This window comes from Siniperca chuatsi, linkage group LG3, assembly GCF_020085105.1.
Source record: "Siniperca chuatsi isolate FFG_IHB_CAS linkage group LG3, ASM2008510v1, whole genome shotgun sequence".
Classification (NCBI taxonomy): Eukaryota; Metazoa; Chordata; class Actinopteri; order Centrarchiformes; family Sinipercidae; genus Siniperca; species Siniperca chuatsi.
The window spans coordinates 648,247-665,000 of NC_058044.1; the positions used below are offsets into that span (position 1 = coordinate 648,247).

The following is a 16,754-nucleotide window of genomic DNA, read 5'->3' on the forward strand; positions in this document are numbered from 1 at the left end:
AAGATAAACTAAATGTGAAGTACCAAGTGGGTTTACCGGTTGATGATGAAAGTACAGTATAATAATACAATGTAGTAATATAAGTAATAAGTAATAAGCAGAGGTGCATGTACTGTCGAGAGTTCAGGTGACCTGAGCTGCAGACGAATCTGACCGAGCTGTAGGAGATGAAGCGTCCTGACAGGCACTTCTCATCTTTTATTTCTTCAGTCTGAGACTCTGGGAGGCGCTACAGGCCTCTTTTTCCACTCTGGAGGACAATAAAGTTATTCTATAATGCACCTGGATGGTGTCCCTGCCAGGTAAACAGCCACATCTTTCACCAGGTGCATCAGAGTGTTTACCTGTCTCAGTGGTCCTGCGGGCGGAGCTCTGTCTCTCTGCGTTGTCTCTCCTCCTCCAGCTGTCTGGTCAGAGCCTTCTGCTCCTCCAGCAGCCTCAGATTCTCCTTCTTCCTCTCCAACCGCTCCAGATCTCTGACTACGCCCTCGTGGAGACGCTGGAGGACAAAACACACAAACACACATTAACAACCAGACCGAGCCTGCAGCCGTGCTTTGAGCTAAATGCTAACAGCAGCGTGCTAACGTGCAGGTGTTCGGTCAGAAACCAAAGTGTCGGACGCGTTAACATGTCGACCTGATGGTGGCGCTAGATGGAAAGTCAGAGGATCGGCAAAGCAAAGACGCTCTTTAACAACGGTATGAAACGGAACACACTTCCTGTCTCCTACGTGGGCGTGGTCGCCTCGCCGTAGTTAAATAATAATAATAACGATAACAAATAATAATCAACGTTCATTTTCTCCTGATTTGTCTGAAAAACGCCATTTTAGTGTCAGAACATTAGAAGATACGCGTCTCCGAGAGTTACTTTGGTGACTTTGAGGCGAAAGAGTCGCTCGTAAGCTGCGCTTCACTTCTCCCATCGGACTGAACAGACTCAGGACCTGCGCTGGTGTCCTGGAGGGGCGGGGCCGGGACGAAACCCACCTGACACAGATACAGGAAATGACTCTAAGGGCGCCGTCTCCTTTCTGAACCGTCTCTGACCAAAGTTATCACAGTTCATCCCGAGGGGAGCGTGAATGTCTGACACGTCGCTGGACGGACGGACTTGTAAATTCTTGGTCTAAATGTTTTTAATAATTTAAGGTCCTACTCTTCATCATCTGTAAAGGGCGCTCCGATCGATCGGCCACCGATCTCTATAATGGCCGCCCAGGTATATTTTAGCGAGACATTAACTGGTTTTATGTTAGAAGACGCAGACACACGGACATTTTCCAAGCACGGACCAGGTAAAGCAACAGTGAACACACCTGTCGGTGCCACGTTGGCTTTGATCGTTTCGGCAGGCGGCGTCAGTAACAACGAGCCTCAACAACGGACGCACAGGTGAAGAAATCCAAACGGAGTTGTGTTTTTTGGGTGACTTTAAAAAAATTAACAAAAACCATAGTGCTGACGAAGAAAGTGAACAGAGCCGACAGGTACAGCTGGAAGAGGCGGGGCGAGCAGGTGTGTGTGTCATACTTAGTATACAGTGTTGTTAAGAATAGTTAAATAAATAAAGCTACACAATAAATACAAGGTTTCAAATAGTTAATCCTCAGTCTGTAAACTACTTTAACATCTTTTTTCCCCTAATTTTATATTTTTCAGTTTTTATAAACCACATTAACAACCCAACACACCAAACTCCATTAAAGAAACAGTGAAATTATTTCAGTCACGTTTAATTAACATAATAATTTGTGTTGAGGCCATTCAGGCTGCAAACTGCAGTTCCACCACTAGATGCCACTAAATCCTCCACACTGGACCTTTAAGTGTACTCCTACTCCACTGCATTTATTTGATAACTTTAGTTACTTTGCCAAAATATAATCAATAAATAAATGATGACGTATCATTGTATTGATTAAGATTTATTGATGGGGGGTCCACAAGCTACCCAGCAGATAAAGTGATTAAAATAAACTCCACCTTCAGCAGCTGCAACATTAAAGTGATGAACACTTTAATGCATCAATAATTATGATCCAGTAATATGATATATATTATTCTGCATGGTGAGTACTTTTGTTTTGGATACTTTAAGTGTATTGTGAAGCTGATACTTCTGCTTGTCCTTCAGTGAGATTTTGAACGCAGGACTTGCAGCAGAGTGTTTCTGCACCGTGCAGACAGCAGCTAGCTGCTTCGCTAACACGTTTGTCTGCTGTTAGCTTGACCCGGACTGAGCAGCTGTGTTTATATTTAGCGGTTTTATTTCAGTGGATGTTAAAATGCAGTTTGTCCGTTAAACACACCGCCAGGTTTGAACTTTAAATGGTACAACAGCCCGTTAACTTCCTGTGACCTCACCGCTCCGTTAACCTGACTGACTCCCGGCACAGCTAACAGTTAGCTAACTGTTGGCTAACTGTTAGCCCTGCTGTTGGCTGTTACCGTTAGACCGGCTCGGCTCGGACCGGTTTACCTGTCTGTCCCAGGTCTGTTTGAGGTGAACAGCAGTCACAGTAGTCAGAGTCAGAACCACAGAAACTCCCAGAACCACTTTAGAGGCTGTAGACATCACGTTAGCATTAGCTTCACGTTAGCCAGCTGCTAACTGGCTCTGCTGTCCACTGCTGTTAGCTCATTCACCCGCTGCTTCTTCTTCGGCTGCTTCTTTTTCGGCTGCTTCTTTTTCGGCTGCTTCTTCTTCTTCTTCGGAGGAGGAGGCTGCTTCTGCTTCTGCTTCTGCTTCTGCTTCTGCTTCTGCTTCTGCTTCTTCTGCTTCTGCTTATTTTTCTTCTTCTTCTTCTTCTTCTTCTTCTTCTTCTTTCTTCTTCTTCTTCTGCTGCTGCTTCTTCTTCTTCTTCTTCTTCTTCTTCTGCTTCTTCTTCTTCTTCGGCTCCCACTTAATTAAATGAATGAGACCAAATACATACAAAAATACGTAGATTGAAACAAACTAATTAAAAAGCCTTGCAGATAATATGACAAAAACATAAAAAGGCAATTCATGTGTTCTCCAATATATTATTATTATTATTATTATTATTATTATTATTATTATTATTGCTGCTGCTGCTTCTCTCCAATATATTTCTACATTGTTTTAAGAACATTTTGCTTTTGTTATTGTTTATAAGAGCAAGAGGATTGAGGAGGAGTACTTTTGGTTTTTAAGTTCAAAACATGACGATTGTGTTTATTTGAAAGTTTCTTATCATAAATAAGTTGATGCCATTCAGACACACACACACACACACACACACATATATATATATATATATATATGTGTGTGTGTGTGTGTGTGTGTGTTATAGCAGAGTGCAGACTGTAATAAACAACTAAAACCAATAACCAAAACAAATGGATTAAATAGATTTTTACAAATAATGCAGATATTTTAAGTTTGAACTGGTTCAGTGAGGAACACTGTGTTATTTTTGTTGTTCAATGAAACTATTTAAACATATAATTTAATTTGATTTAATAAGTGTTTTATTACTTCTGTAATAAAATACAAATTAAGTAGAAATATTTTCTTGATTATTTCTGTTACAGAAATATTCGTCTTTTGTAAATCAAAATAATCAAAATAAAATAATTTTAAAAAATCGAATTAAATATTTGCATTAATTTAGTGACAAAATCTATTATTAGAATAATAAAAATAAAATGAAATCATTTTATTACAGTTTTCTATTATTAAAATAATACAACTAAAATAACTTTTTACTCTTTCTGTTAGAGAAATAATAATATAACATATTCACTCATTTATTGAAAATAAAGTTTCAGTATTCCTCTTCTTAAATAAAATGTGTTGCTCAGCTGTAAACGCTGCGGTTTTAAGAGAACTACATCTCCCATGAGGCCAGTGGGCGAGCTCGCGGTGTCCTCCCGCCTCCGCCAATCCGTTTCAGTTAAACACCTCCGCGTGCCGTCCTCGCTGACCAATAAGGAGCCGCGCTGCCGGCGGGGGGCGGGGCTTCTGCTGCCGTTCAGAGAAAGTGCCACGACTCCGCCGCCGAGGTGTGCGAACTCTTTACCGCTTCTACCGCAGTCCTCAGACCCGACCCGGACCCGACCCGGACCGGACCCGACCCCCGCGGTCTGTGCTGCAGGACGCGTTAAGACCCGGACCCCCGTGTTACTGAGGAGCGCGTGAGAAAACCCTTCAGCCTAAAAGTCAGTGAAACAAACATGTTTTTAATGATGAAGACGCGCGAGCGGACTCCTCTTCCTCGGCGGAGGATCAAACTCAGAGACCAGATGTTCAGGCTGCACGCGCGCCGAGGAAGAGGGTTAAAGTTTCAAGTTAAAGTTTAAAATTAGTTTTAATGGGAAATTCTGCATCTGAGGTGTTACACAACTGCTGTGTGTGTGTGTGTGTGTGTGTGTGTGTGTGTGTGTGTGTGTGTGTGTGTGTGTGTGTGTGTGTGTGTGTGTGTGTGTGTGTGTATATGTGTGTGTGTGTGTATATGTGTGTGTGTGTGTGTCTGTATATGTGTGTGTGTGTGTGTGTGTGTGTGTGTGTGTGTGTGTGTGTGTGTGTGTGTGTGTGTGTGTGTGTGTGTGTGTGTGTGTGTGTGTGTGTGTGTGTGTGTGTGTGTGTGTGTGTGTATATGTGTGTGTGTGTGTGTGTGTGTGTGTGTGTGTGTGTGTGTGTGTGTGTGTGTGTGTGTGTGTGTGTGTGTGTGTGTGTGTGTGTGTGTGTGTGTGTGTGTGTGTGTGTGTGTGTGTGTGTGTGTGTGTGTGTGTGTGTGTGTGTGTGTGTGTGTGTGTGTGTGTGTGTGTGTGTGTGTGTGTGTGTGTGTGTGTGTGTGTGTGTGTGTGTGTGTGTTTGTACAGCTATCTTTGTGAGGACCACCTAGAGTTATTAACCTTTGGAGTGAGGACCATTTTGCAAAGTGAGGACATTTAGGCCGGTCCTCACTTTATTTTCACTGTAATGGCCTCCAGAGGCTGTTTAAGTGTTTCTCTCAAAGTTTCAGAGAGGTCCTCAGAAAAGTGCCAAACTGAGAATAAATGTCTATCTACACGTGTGTGTACATAATCTGAATACACACACTTTTTTTGCTCTCTATCGCCCCTATTGACATTGCTGATTTATTGCACCGGAGCAACTTAAACTACAGAAAGACTAGAAAAAGGCAGTCACAAGGTTTTATTAGTTAAAATGAAATACAGTATATGAAATTTCATTTTGGTTAATTTAATCTACTTTTGTGTTATACTTTTAAGATATTAAAAAAAGTTATAATTTGTTTTAATCACTCATAACATTACATCTAAAGTGGAAAGGGTTCTTAGACCCTACCTGAAAACTAATTTAAATGTAAACTGCTCAAGTTTTTAAATTCCAAATTGACTTTTTCTTCATGTTTAGCTACTTGTGAGTAATTTGTGTTGTGTAATGGCCTGTCAGACCACAGTTTTAACACTCTGCATACAGTATTTGGATGGTTTAAATTCCAATAGCAAGTAACTACTGCTTTTGTCAGATGAAACTGGGTGTTAGTAGATTAGTGTTAGTAAATTTTACAAGCACCAAAGCATGCAAAGCATCTGTCTGCTAAGATAAAGATAACTAAAGCTAAAACACATATTTACTTTTGAGTGTATGTACACATGCATACTCACAGCATAAATGATGCAAACACTGGAAGCAAATTTCCAGAAGAATACCAATTGATGATATATTGAATTATTACAGAGACTTATTTCCAGCTGAATACGTCAACATTTATGTAGGCAAACTACTTATTTCCTGGTGCACAGAAGTTTCATCACTTAATGTGGTGGTGGTTTAGAGATTACAAAGGAAGCTAAGGAAGCTAAGTTAACTTAAGTGCTAGCTGCACACACACAAGCTAAAATGACTTTCTGCCTTTTCCTCCTCAGTTTACGCCTGCTATTGTTAGCTACACTAGCGGCGTAGCTCTAGGGATGGCAGTGTCAGTCAGTGGGTCGACCACTTTGGTCCAGACTGAAATATCTCAACAACTATTGGATGAATTGTGATGAAATGTGGTTCATTTCATGTTTCCCTTGGGATGAATTGTAATTACGTTATGATCCTCTGACTTTTCATCTAGTGCCTAATGCCATAATAATAAATGTCATAACTAAATAAATGACAATAATTTGTGTTTAGGGCTAATTAGCAAATGCTAATGATAAATGTAAATGCTAATTAGCACACTAACATGCAAAACTAAGATGTTGAACATGGTAAACATTACACTTGCTAAACATCAGCAAGTTAGCATTGTCATTACGAACATGATAGCATGCTGATGTTAGCATAGCCTAAGTCCTAATCTTGTTATCTGATACTAAATGTGTTACATAAAAATGGAAGGCCTTACTATATTAACTGCAGTATGACAACTGAAACTACATTGTAAAATTTTGTTCTTATGACATTGTTCTTCAACCTGTGCACAACTTAAGTACATGAAGTTTTACATATGAATGTAAAAGTGACAATCACAAGATGACAATGATACAACCCAGAGCAAAAACTTGCTGCCCACATTTGGCTTTTCTTAATCTTTTGTTACAACGGCAGCCGCACATTTCTCATGTCTGCTTTGTTTTCCCTACCATATAGTGACTCTCCTGTCAGCTTGACCCCTTTTATGTATAAATTTGCTTGTTTTCATCTGCCTGCCTGGTTTTGACTTAGTTTTTGACTAGGGCTGCACAAGTAATCGAAATAATATCGAAATCGCAATATGACCAAGAGCAATATCCAAATCGCAGAAGCTGCAATTTTTTGATAAAGGTAAAATGTGTGACAATACAGCATTATAACGAAGTACTGTAGAGCTAAAGAGATGCCCTGGACTACAAATCTTGTTCTTCAGATGTAAGAAAACATGTTTGTTTGGTACAGACTGCAACAAATGTCACATCATCATGATTTTAATAGTTTTTTCTGTGAAAATTAGAATTTTGATGCAAAAATTATCATTCCCATTAATTGTGAATTATATCGCAATCGCAATATCTGTAAAAAATAATCACAATATGATTTTTTTTATCATTTCATGCAGCCCTATTTTTGACCACAAGTAAATGTTTACTTATCCTCTGTCTCGTGCATCTGGGTTCAAACTTGTTTTTATGCTAAGCCATTACATCTTTTGAGAATTATCTTATTTTGTGGTTACTGAATTCTTATGTTTCATATATATGCCTCTAAAGGAAAGATGAAATTAAGCCAAAATCTATCTAAGACAAGTAAACCCATGGTCAAGAGAAGAAGAGCAGAATCAGATATCTGGAACTGAGAAGAACTGTTTGTAGGTACAAATACACAGAATACTTGTGTTAATTCACCTCAGTTGCCTTCCACTTTGCTAGCCCTGCTCACATTATCTACATGTGGCCTGACAGAACAAAGGGAAGAAAGACTTTTACCTACATAATTACTTACACAGACATGTTTTTTTGAATAGTGCTTTCACAGATATTGTTGCTGTGTTTAAAAATAAATGTTGCTATCTTCTGGTAACCTATTATTAATTAAAACACACATACAATGCATGATGAAAGCACATGCAGCTTTACTTCTCACAGTAGCTACAGTGCAGTGATACAGAACAATGTTTGATGGGTCTGATGTTCAGGAGGCCGCTGGAGTGAGTGGAAACTCAACCTGTAGTTGGACAGTTAACTGTGGCATCACTTTGGACAGCCAGTCACAGACCTTGCCTCCAGGGTGCCTCACTGTCCTGCCTGGTGTTCCTGGCTAGGCTACTGAATGGGGCTAGCTAGCAGGCCTCAGACTCTGACAAACTGTGGCAGCCACTGAGCCCCCTCCACAGCTATATCATGTGGCTGGATAGCTTCGTCACATGAACATGGCAACTTTCTGTCTGCCATATGGATGTTAGACACTTTGAGGAAGAGCCACTCCCTGGTTAAGTGTTAACTGAAGGTAGTTTAGAGGCTCTGGGCCACCTTCTACCTCCTAGTTCCTCAATGGTACCTGAAACTGGTCTTGGGATGCCTACACAGTCACCAAAGTAAAATTAAATTCATATCACTTTGCTATTTAGCTAACTCAGTGAGCTCATGTAATAGGATCCTTACTACTAATTTCTAAACACTTCAAAGCTGCATTAGCAAACAAAGAACACAAGAAAAATGAATATCATGTGTTTTGTGTTATCACTTTATCCTTATTGTCAACAGCAACGTTAAATGAGTAAGTAAACTCAAATCTGTAGAACTGAGGGTCAGCATGTGATTAAAAATACTGTGGAAGATTTAGAAAAAAGGCTAGTGAACAGAGAATCATAACACTTTAATTAAAGGTTGGGATGAAAAATGTGTCAGATATACAAACCATGCTTTGAGTCAAATTAAGTATTCATTCAAATATAAAGCATCAAAGTTAGTCATCCATTTTTACTCACCTTTTATTATTATTATTTCATTTTAACTGTAATTTTTGAAGCTGTCGCAGTGAACTGGACTGCATACACTGAAAGGTGTTAATGTTTGGTCCCTCATGTGTGATATACATCTGTGGGGGCAAATAACTAGGTACATTTAATCAAATACTGTACCTAGGTACAATTTTGAGGTACTTTAATTGAGTATTTCAATTTGTACTTTAATGTACTACATTACATTTCAGAGGGGAATATTGTTTTGCTTTATTTTCAACATTCTAGCCTGTAATACAGGCCTGTGTGTCAGAGCTGAGAAGTGGAGAATATTGTGGTGCACTGGCAGCCTTCAGCTCAGGCTTAATTGATGGCCCATCAAGGGAGGGGCTCCCCCTCACCTGCACTTGCTCTGCTGCCTACAGAGCGTGTTACGTGCCCTTCCCCACCTTTCAATTCAGAGCGACCTGCAGTCGGGAGTTTTGGACAAACACGGCAGGACCCTGGAGAGATTTAGAAGAAGAATTGAGAGACTCAAACTTCACCATAGCAGATGCGAAAGGAGGCTTTTCCAGACAGCTTCAGTGCAGGTAAGATTTTATGATGTCTTGCTCTTGAGTTTTGCTTCCACATGTCAGCTAACTTTACAATATTATTTTGCCAGGATGAAACTTATTACACTACAATAATTGTCAAATAAAGCCAAGTTATAGTATATTTTAGGTAGAAATTGTGTATTTTTGTATATGTGAACTTAATTCTGACCGTAGGAGTTCCTAACAAGCGAATTAACTCGTGCACCACTAATGATAGACGCATTAAGATTCCACTAGCTTCTCTGAAAATATAGCAAGTGGCCAAATGTAAGTTATAACCTTCATTTAAAGATAACCATTTTAAGCATTTTTAAACGTAGACTGTACCATTTTTCTCAGTTTGTGGAAATAACTTTAAATGCCTGTGGTTCATAAGTGTTTTTGTGGTGTTTCATGTTGTATCCTTAAGTATCACATGCTATAATTTTTAATATTGTGTGAAATTTTGGGACATTTCACTGTGTATTGATAACTGTGGAAAAAGAGTTAGAATGCAACGATTGTGGCAGTAAAGTTCAGCTTCAACTGTGAACTAAACACTTGAGTTGAAATGCAGTTTAAAGATGCCATCAACCTGAGAAAAGTCACTGAAATAGATGTAATCTATTACTAAGTAACTAGTAACAGTACTTTTTTAAATTTGATCCCAAAACAGCTCTGCTCTCATGGCTTGCTGCCTGAATAATTCCTAATTTATCAGCTACTGTTAAATAGATTTACCATTCCTATTGTTTCTCTCACTCCCACCTCTGTGACTGTCCACCCAGTTAACACAGTTGACAGGATATTTTAAAGGGAAACTGGCATCCTGGCACAGAGATGACCAACAGTTGCCTTTTTGAACACTTTTTTGGGAACACATAATACAATACAACTGTGCTGCCATAAAGTCGCTTCAGTATAGATATGTTTCTTTTTTAACACTGTCAAAAATGTGTTAACTATATTATATGTTGTAGCACTGAGCATAGTTAGTGATGGTGTTGTACTGGACATGTTTCTGGTTTTTAATATTCTTACCCCCTTTGTAGTAGGGAGGACAAAAATAGAAACACTTCTCAATATAATGCAGTCCAATACAACACCACCTTTAACTATGACTTCAGTGATAAACAAGAATTTAATTGACAGACTATGACAAGAACAACTTAACATGAGCTTTGTAAAGGTAGAGTTTATGGCATGGTTGTGCTAAACTGCATTAGACTGTACAAGTGTAATACAGTGGCTGCTGAGTGTATATATCAGTATCTGGAAACAAAGCACAAATAGCACATTGCCTGGTGGGAGACTTGAGATGTCTGGGAATGCATGTTATTAATACAGACCAAACTCACTAAATGCAAATATACAGACTCCAGTGTGTGGACTGTAACTTCATGTACTTATGACAGGGTGCCCAATTCAGTTTTTAACATTGTCTTTTATACATTAGATATATGAATGCCCTTTTAAATGTACTATATAAGTAATATATGAAATGTCTTCTCACTTGAAAAGATGAAAGCAGCACTAAAGCATCACTGTCCAGCTGTACTTGACTGGAATTTTTTTGTTGAAACTGTTTCAGACAATAACAGGAAATAATCTTCCATCTTCTCTTTCATGTTAGGTCCAGAAGGCGATGGCTGTGATGCCAACACAGGTATGTTACAGAATCTTTCCTCTATCCTGATACAGACTTTTCACTTCCCTGGAATAGTTGTCAGTAGTTGTAATTCAATGTTAAAGGAGGAATTCTAAAATAAAACTATTAACGTAAACTGAGGACATATAATACACACAAGGTTCCACATCTGGAGTCCTTAGAATTTTAGAGATGACAAAAGAATCAATTCTTATCCATCATGATTCTCTTTAGAAATGTGACTCTCTGTAGAAAGTACTTAATCTGATCGTAGAAAGGTTTCAGTCGTAGTCATCTGGACACTGTTTTCAGAATCAAGACGTTTCGCTCCCATCCGGAAGTCATTCTCAATTGTGAAGAAATGGGACGGGAACCAGAAATTAATCTTGATTCTGAAAACAGTGTCCAGATGACTACAACTGAAACCTTTTCTACGATAGAACACTCCTGGATGAATGAGGACTACACCGTCTTACTTAATCTGATTTATGTTGTTCCTGAAGTTCAGGCTGCCAGTTAAATAGATTGATGTCAGGTCAGCTACAGTTATGTAGTCTACAGTGGATGTTGTTGTTATACTGAGCATGAAACCTTTGCATGAGTTTCTTATCAGTGTCTGCTTGTTGTGTACTCACAGATAGTAGCTGATTAAATCGAATTCATATTAAAGTAGAGTCCCGAACAGTATCTGCAACTTTTTGACTGTGCCGAGGCCAAGGTGTCAGCAGGACTGTAGCCAGTCTGTTGCTGGGTCTTGTCTAATTGCATACATGTAGAGATGATGCATTACTTCGTCTCTCAGAGGCATTTAAGGTGTGAAAAATAAGTGGATTCTGTTCAAAGATGTCAGCTGCACCGATTTATTAGTCAAGAGGGTGCAAATTTACCTTTTTTTGTCCACTGGCCAAATGGCTAAGGAATGTTCAAATTTTGCCAGTCACTCAATAGATTACCATTGTTTTTGGCTGGTAAGGGAGCAAATCTACCAGCCATTTGCATGTTTTATCAGCATTTGGCTGGTGCTAATTTTGTGCCCTGTTAAGTCAAGATTCAATTAAACTCTTTACCAGGATAATCCACTCTGCATCAGTACTGTATATATTATAAACAAACATATTATCAGAACAAAAGACTAATTTGTCTTATTGAATTTTAGAAGTAAACATGCCATGCTTTGTCAGTGTCAGTTTGTGTATTTCGGTGTATTAAGTCAAATGGAAATTATGAATGTAGTCTTACATAAAGTAAAAGTATGGAAATCAAAAAAGTATCACACTGTTTTATTATAATACACTTTTACAATAGTGTAGTCCATCTATAAGATAATGATGGTAAAGTGACTCTTTAATTTGTATGTGATTGTTGATGTGATGACTGGAAATTGTCTGAAAGCGCTCATGCTATTTTACTTTCACACTATTTTTTCTGATGATGATTATGCTTTTTGCTTACAGTTGGACTATATCCATGAGGAGCCAGAGTGGGATTCCTTTGGATCCGAATTATGCAGCCATACAGGATCGGACCCAGAGTACAAGCCAACTCACACTGCATCATCATCCAGTGATGAGGAAGATTTGAAAAGCCGAGACAAACACAAGAACCTCAGAACTTATGTGAAAAGACAAAAAAAACAAAAGACGAACAAAACAAAATCAACTGTGACCATAAAAACTTGTACAAAAAGGGAAGATGGCAAACGAGCACGCGACAAAAGACATTATTGTCTCTACTGTGGCCAGTCAGACTTAAGGATTGCGAGACATTTGCAGAGAAATCATATGGAGATCCAGGATGTAGCATATGTCTTCAGCTTTCCATCAGGATCAAAAGACAGAAGGGTTCTTTTGGAACAACTGAGAAATAAAGGAGATTTCAAGCACAATACCAAAGTCCTGGAAAAAGGCAGAGGACAAATAGTGACATGGAGGCAGCCCTCTGATGAAGCTTCTGTTAAGGATTATTTGGCTTGCCAATATTGCTATGGACTGTTTGCTAAAAAGGTTTTGAAAAGACATCATTCCACATGCAGAAGTAAAACATCATGTGTAACAGAAGACAAAAAGACAAGAAAAAGAGTACAAAGTCTTGCTGCACGCGTGCTTCCAATAGCATCTAACGCCGGTGGATGTCAGGATGTCATTACCAAAAATGTGATGGCTCTGTGGAACCATCTCAGGATGGTGGAAGATAAAGCAAAGGGGGAACTGACACAACAGATTTTAACAGCATACAGGGAGTTAAACGAGACAGTTCTGGTGCAGGTCATTGTCTTTAACAAGCGGCGTGAAAGGCAAGCATCACGCTTGACTCTTGAGACGTACGAGAAAGCAAGCACAAATCGTGTAAATGAGGACATTTATGAAACCCTGTCACCATTAGAGAGAGAGCTGAGCAAGCTACTAACCCGCATAGAGGTCTGGAGAAAAAGAGGTGGGAAGGTAGCTGTTTTCTTGACTGAGAGAATGAAGGAATCAATCAATTTGTTGATTGAAAGGAGAGAGGAAGCTGGAATACCTGCTGAAAATCCTTATCTCTTTGCAAGACCTGGTGCGATGACAAAGTTACGGGGATGTGATTGTCTGCAGAAATATGCAGAGGAAAGCAAAGCAGAAAACCCTGAACTCCTGAGATCAACCAAATTAAGAAAACAGGTTGCCACATGCTGCCAACTCCTGGATCTCAGCGAACAAGAGCTGGAACAAGTTACAAGGTTCATGGGACATGACATCAGAGTTCACCTTGACTTTTACCGACAGACTTACAAAACCTTTCAAATTGCCAAGATAAGTAAACTTCTGTTGGCAATGGAGCGAGGCCTCAACCTCAACACAATTGATCTTTCTGTCTGTGGTATGTACGCACTGTAACTGACCTTGTTTTGTCCTGTTCTGTTTCATTGTCGGTGCATAAACAGTATTCTCATAAGTGTAGTCAAACATCGAAGCATTTCCATGGAGAAAGCCATTTACTTTTTTTATCTGTACAATCTATTATAGCTGGACAATATCAATCTCATTTAACAGAAATTCGCTTTCAGGCAAACCATAGAGATGTACAGTCACACCTTTTTACAAAATTAGCGTTAGTGTTACTGTTACACCTCATACTGCTAACTGAAGTAGGATATTTTTAGAAAATGTTTCTGACTCTAGTAAATTAGGTGAAATATGCTAAACAACAAAAAGAAAATAAAGAAATTTAAAGGAAAGTAAATGCTTGCACGAGCAAAGAAGGGCTTGGCTGTGTAATTTATGCATAGTATGGTGAAAATAGTGTTAGGTTAACAACTGATCCATACTGTCCAGTGACATGAACAGATCAAGAGAGGATTTGTACAATCTTTTTATGGAGCTCTTTTAATCAGCAGTAGTCTTTGTACTTGAGGATATTTTGACCACTGAGCACTAATATTTGATCATTGTTATCTTTACAGCTGAAAGTCACACGTGGACTTCTGTGACTGTCCCACAGAGGAAAGGAAACGCGGCAGAGAGGTTGTTGAAGGTGCGTATTTAAGAATTAGGATGCTGTCTGTGTTAAACCTGTCAATATTATAGCTGCAATTATTAGTCGATTCAACATTTAATCTGCAGCCATTTTGATATAATTTAATCTTTTAGTGATTCTTAAAGCAAAAATGCTTTACACATTTGCTGATTCCAGCTACTTAAATGTGATGATTGGGTGCTCTTTTTTTATGCAGTTGTAAACTGAATATCTTTGAGTTATAAATTTTCACTGTTTTATAGACAAAGCAGTTAATTGAGACAATAATGCACAGGTGAATCAATAATGAAAATGATTATTTTTGCAGCCCTAGTCTACACTCCTGCACTGCATAGTATGAGGTGTCACTTTCTGTTTGCTATTGTTTTTCAGATGGAGGTTCTGACTTCTTCTCCCCGAAAAACAGATATGACCAGGGCAGTGAGGATGGGGACTCAGATATGGAGGGTAAGTTAGGGACTGTACGAAAATTATTGGGTTAGGAAGGATATTTAATTGTATTAAAAAGGTTGTCCTGGGAACCTTTTGTCTTAAAAAAGAATCAATACCTTTCCTAGTATCTCAAAATAATAGGCTCATTTAATGCCAAACTTATCAAAATGGTAAATATTCCATCCAAAACTAAACTAACGTCCAGACTAAATAAATAGTTATTACAGCCTCTGAATGAGTGCACTAAGCACAGGTGGCTTTGTGGCAGCTGATAGATGTAGATGATAGTTTTGTGCACAATAGTTTGGTTTCAGTTATCTTATGATGTAAATACAGTCCAGAGTGCTGCTACGGGCAAGTGAAAAGTGTTGCTCGCACTGGTGAGATGCCGTCACCAGTACCTATAGAGAACCGTGTCTAATCGGTTTCTAGAAACTGACATATTAGTCATACCAACGAGGAAAATTACACGATGAAGAGAGGTTTGCTGTCCTCTGCATATGGCCAAATGCTCCTTTATGACCTGGGCGCACAAAAGCCATTTTTAAATGGCTATGATAAACCTAGCAATGTCCTCAAAAATGTGTAGTGAACTTCCAGTCTTGCCTCATCTCATAACAGTAATGCCAAGTCGGTCTACTACTGGGTCCATACAATCTATTTCCATTTATCAGTGATTTAAAAAAAAAAAAAAGAAAAGCCAACTACTAACTAACAGCAGGTCAAGAAGATGCAAAATTCAATCAAACTGCTGAAACTCTGACAGCCGGTCAAAATAACACTGCTATCTTATAATCTTCACGTGTGGCGTTGGCCTATAGTTTATGTTTCACCATGGCAACAGGTATAAAAAGGCAGAGTCTCCATTTTTATCCAGTTGACGTAGAGATATTAATGCATGTATATGCAGACTGTGCACGTTTAGCTTTAAAAAAAGTCATCCTGAGTCAGAGCGGGAAAAGTGTCATTAAGTTAACACAATAAAGTTTTATTCAGTGTTGTCCATTAATTCGTTTACCAGACTTAGGTTTCCTTAATTGTGATGAAGTGGTGGAATCTGACTGTGCGTTGTGCTGTAGTCTACTTTACATTTTAAATATATTAGTTCAGCTTTAATCTGATGGGGACAGAGTACAGGGGCCAGCAGCTGGAAAATAGAGTTGAGGGTTTAAATAATATATTGCTCAAAGACAGAGAGACAAGACTGTCAGCTCACCATCTGATCCAGTAAAAAAGGGTTTGTTGGCTCTTGAAAAGGCATTGATGTTAAAATACAGTAGATTTACAATTTTTGAAATCTTCTTGGATCAACAGCATTCAGCTTTATTTCAGCTACTTCAACAAATGTAGTGAATTTAAACACAGTCAGTGAAATACTGTTAAACACGTTCAGACTAAACGCAGCCTGTTTAAAAAATAAACTCACTTTCTAACTACATCCTGCAGCTGGGGATGGGACTTCAGATATGGATGGTGAGTTAAATGGCTTTCATTAGGACAGTTTATTGTACAGTGCAAAGTCAAGCTGTGCATGAGCCGAGTCAAGAAATCTACATTGTGGTCTAAGTACTGAATGTTAAAGAATCTACATTTTTCTGTCATCTGTAGAGGCCATGGAGTGAAGCAGAGAGACTGCTGTCAGCAAACAGTTGGGAAAGTTTATGGCATTACGGGCGGGTTCCAGGTAAAGAGAACTGCATCAAATGCATAACACGAGAAATCCTTGGATCAAAGATCCTGGAAGGATGTTAAAAACTTTTCATATAACACAATTGTGACTCTTAATCGAAGATCGCTGTCACGGAAACTTCAGTTCTGAAGACGTCATTTTGCATTATAATTCAATGTTCTACTTTCAATGTCTGGTTGAGCCAGTTGTTGGCATATTTGAACATTGTTAGTTTTCTAATGCTGTTTGGTTGTGGAATGTAACTAAGCACATATGCTCTAGTACTATCGTAGAAAAGGTTTCAGTCGTAGTCATCTAGACACTGTTTTCAGAATCAAGACGTTTCGGCTCTCATCCGGAAGTCATTCTCAATTGTGGATGTCACAATTGAGAATGACTTCCGGATGGGAGCCAAACGCCTTGATTCTGAAAAACAGTGTCTAGATGACTACGACTGAAACCTTTCTACGTTAGAACACTCCTGGATCTAATGAGGGACTACACCGTCTTATGCTCTAG

The 16,754-nt window shown here is 38.9% G+C and overlaps 3 protein-coding genes across 9 annotated transcripts in view; 2 read left to right on the plus strand and 1 right to left on the minus strand.

Moving 5' to 3' along the window:
• Positions 1–349: 349 nt before the first annotated feature.
• On the minus strand, positions 350–2,819 carry LOC122873272 (protein PET117 homolog, mitochondrial). Its single transcript, XM_044189774.1, has 2 exons — positions 2,485–2,819; positions 350–499 (listed from the first exon to the last, which is right to left on the minus strand). Exons 1-2 carry the CDS (start codon positions 2,578–2,580, stop codon positions 350–352), a joined length of 246 nt encoding a protein of 81 aa, XP_044045709.1. The 5' UTR covers positions 2,581–2,819.
• A 1,164-nt stretch (positions 2,820–3,983) lies between these two features.
• rrbp1b (ribosome binding protein 1b) overlaps positions 3,984–16,754 on the plus strand; it is a 44,877-nt gene continuing 32,106 nt past the window's right edge. For 2 of the 7 annotated variants that reach the window (XM_044191472.1, XM_044191474.1), the window contains exon 1: positions 3,984–4,187. The gene's annotated coding sequence lies outside the window, so the exon portion shown is untranslated. Of the gene's footprint in view, positions 4,188–4,287; positions 4,304–16,179; positions 16,251–16,754 lie in introns of those variants that run through there. The other 5 variants (XM_044191466.1, XM_044191470.1, XM_044191473.1 and 2 more) reach the window with 5 other exon arrangements.
• LOC122874000 lies at positions 8,843–16,318 on the plus strand. Its single transcript, XM_044191452.1, has 6 exons — positions 8,843–8,991; positions 10,610–10,642; positions 12,079–13,477; positions 14,061–14,131; positions 14,507–14,581; positions 16,175–16,318. Exons 2-6 carry the CDS (start codon positions 10,622–10,624, stop codon positions 16,316–16,318), a joined length of 1,710 nt encoding a protein of 569 aa, XP_044047387.1. The 5' UTR covers positions 8,843–8,991; positions 10,610–10,621.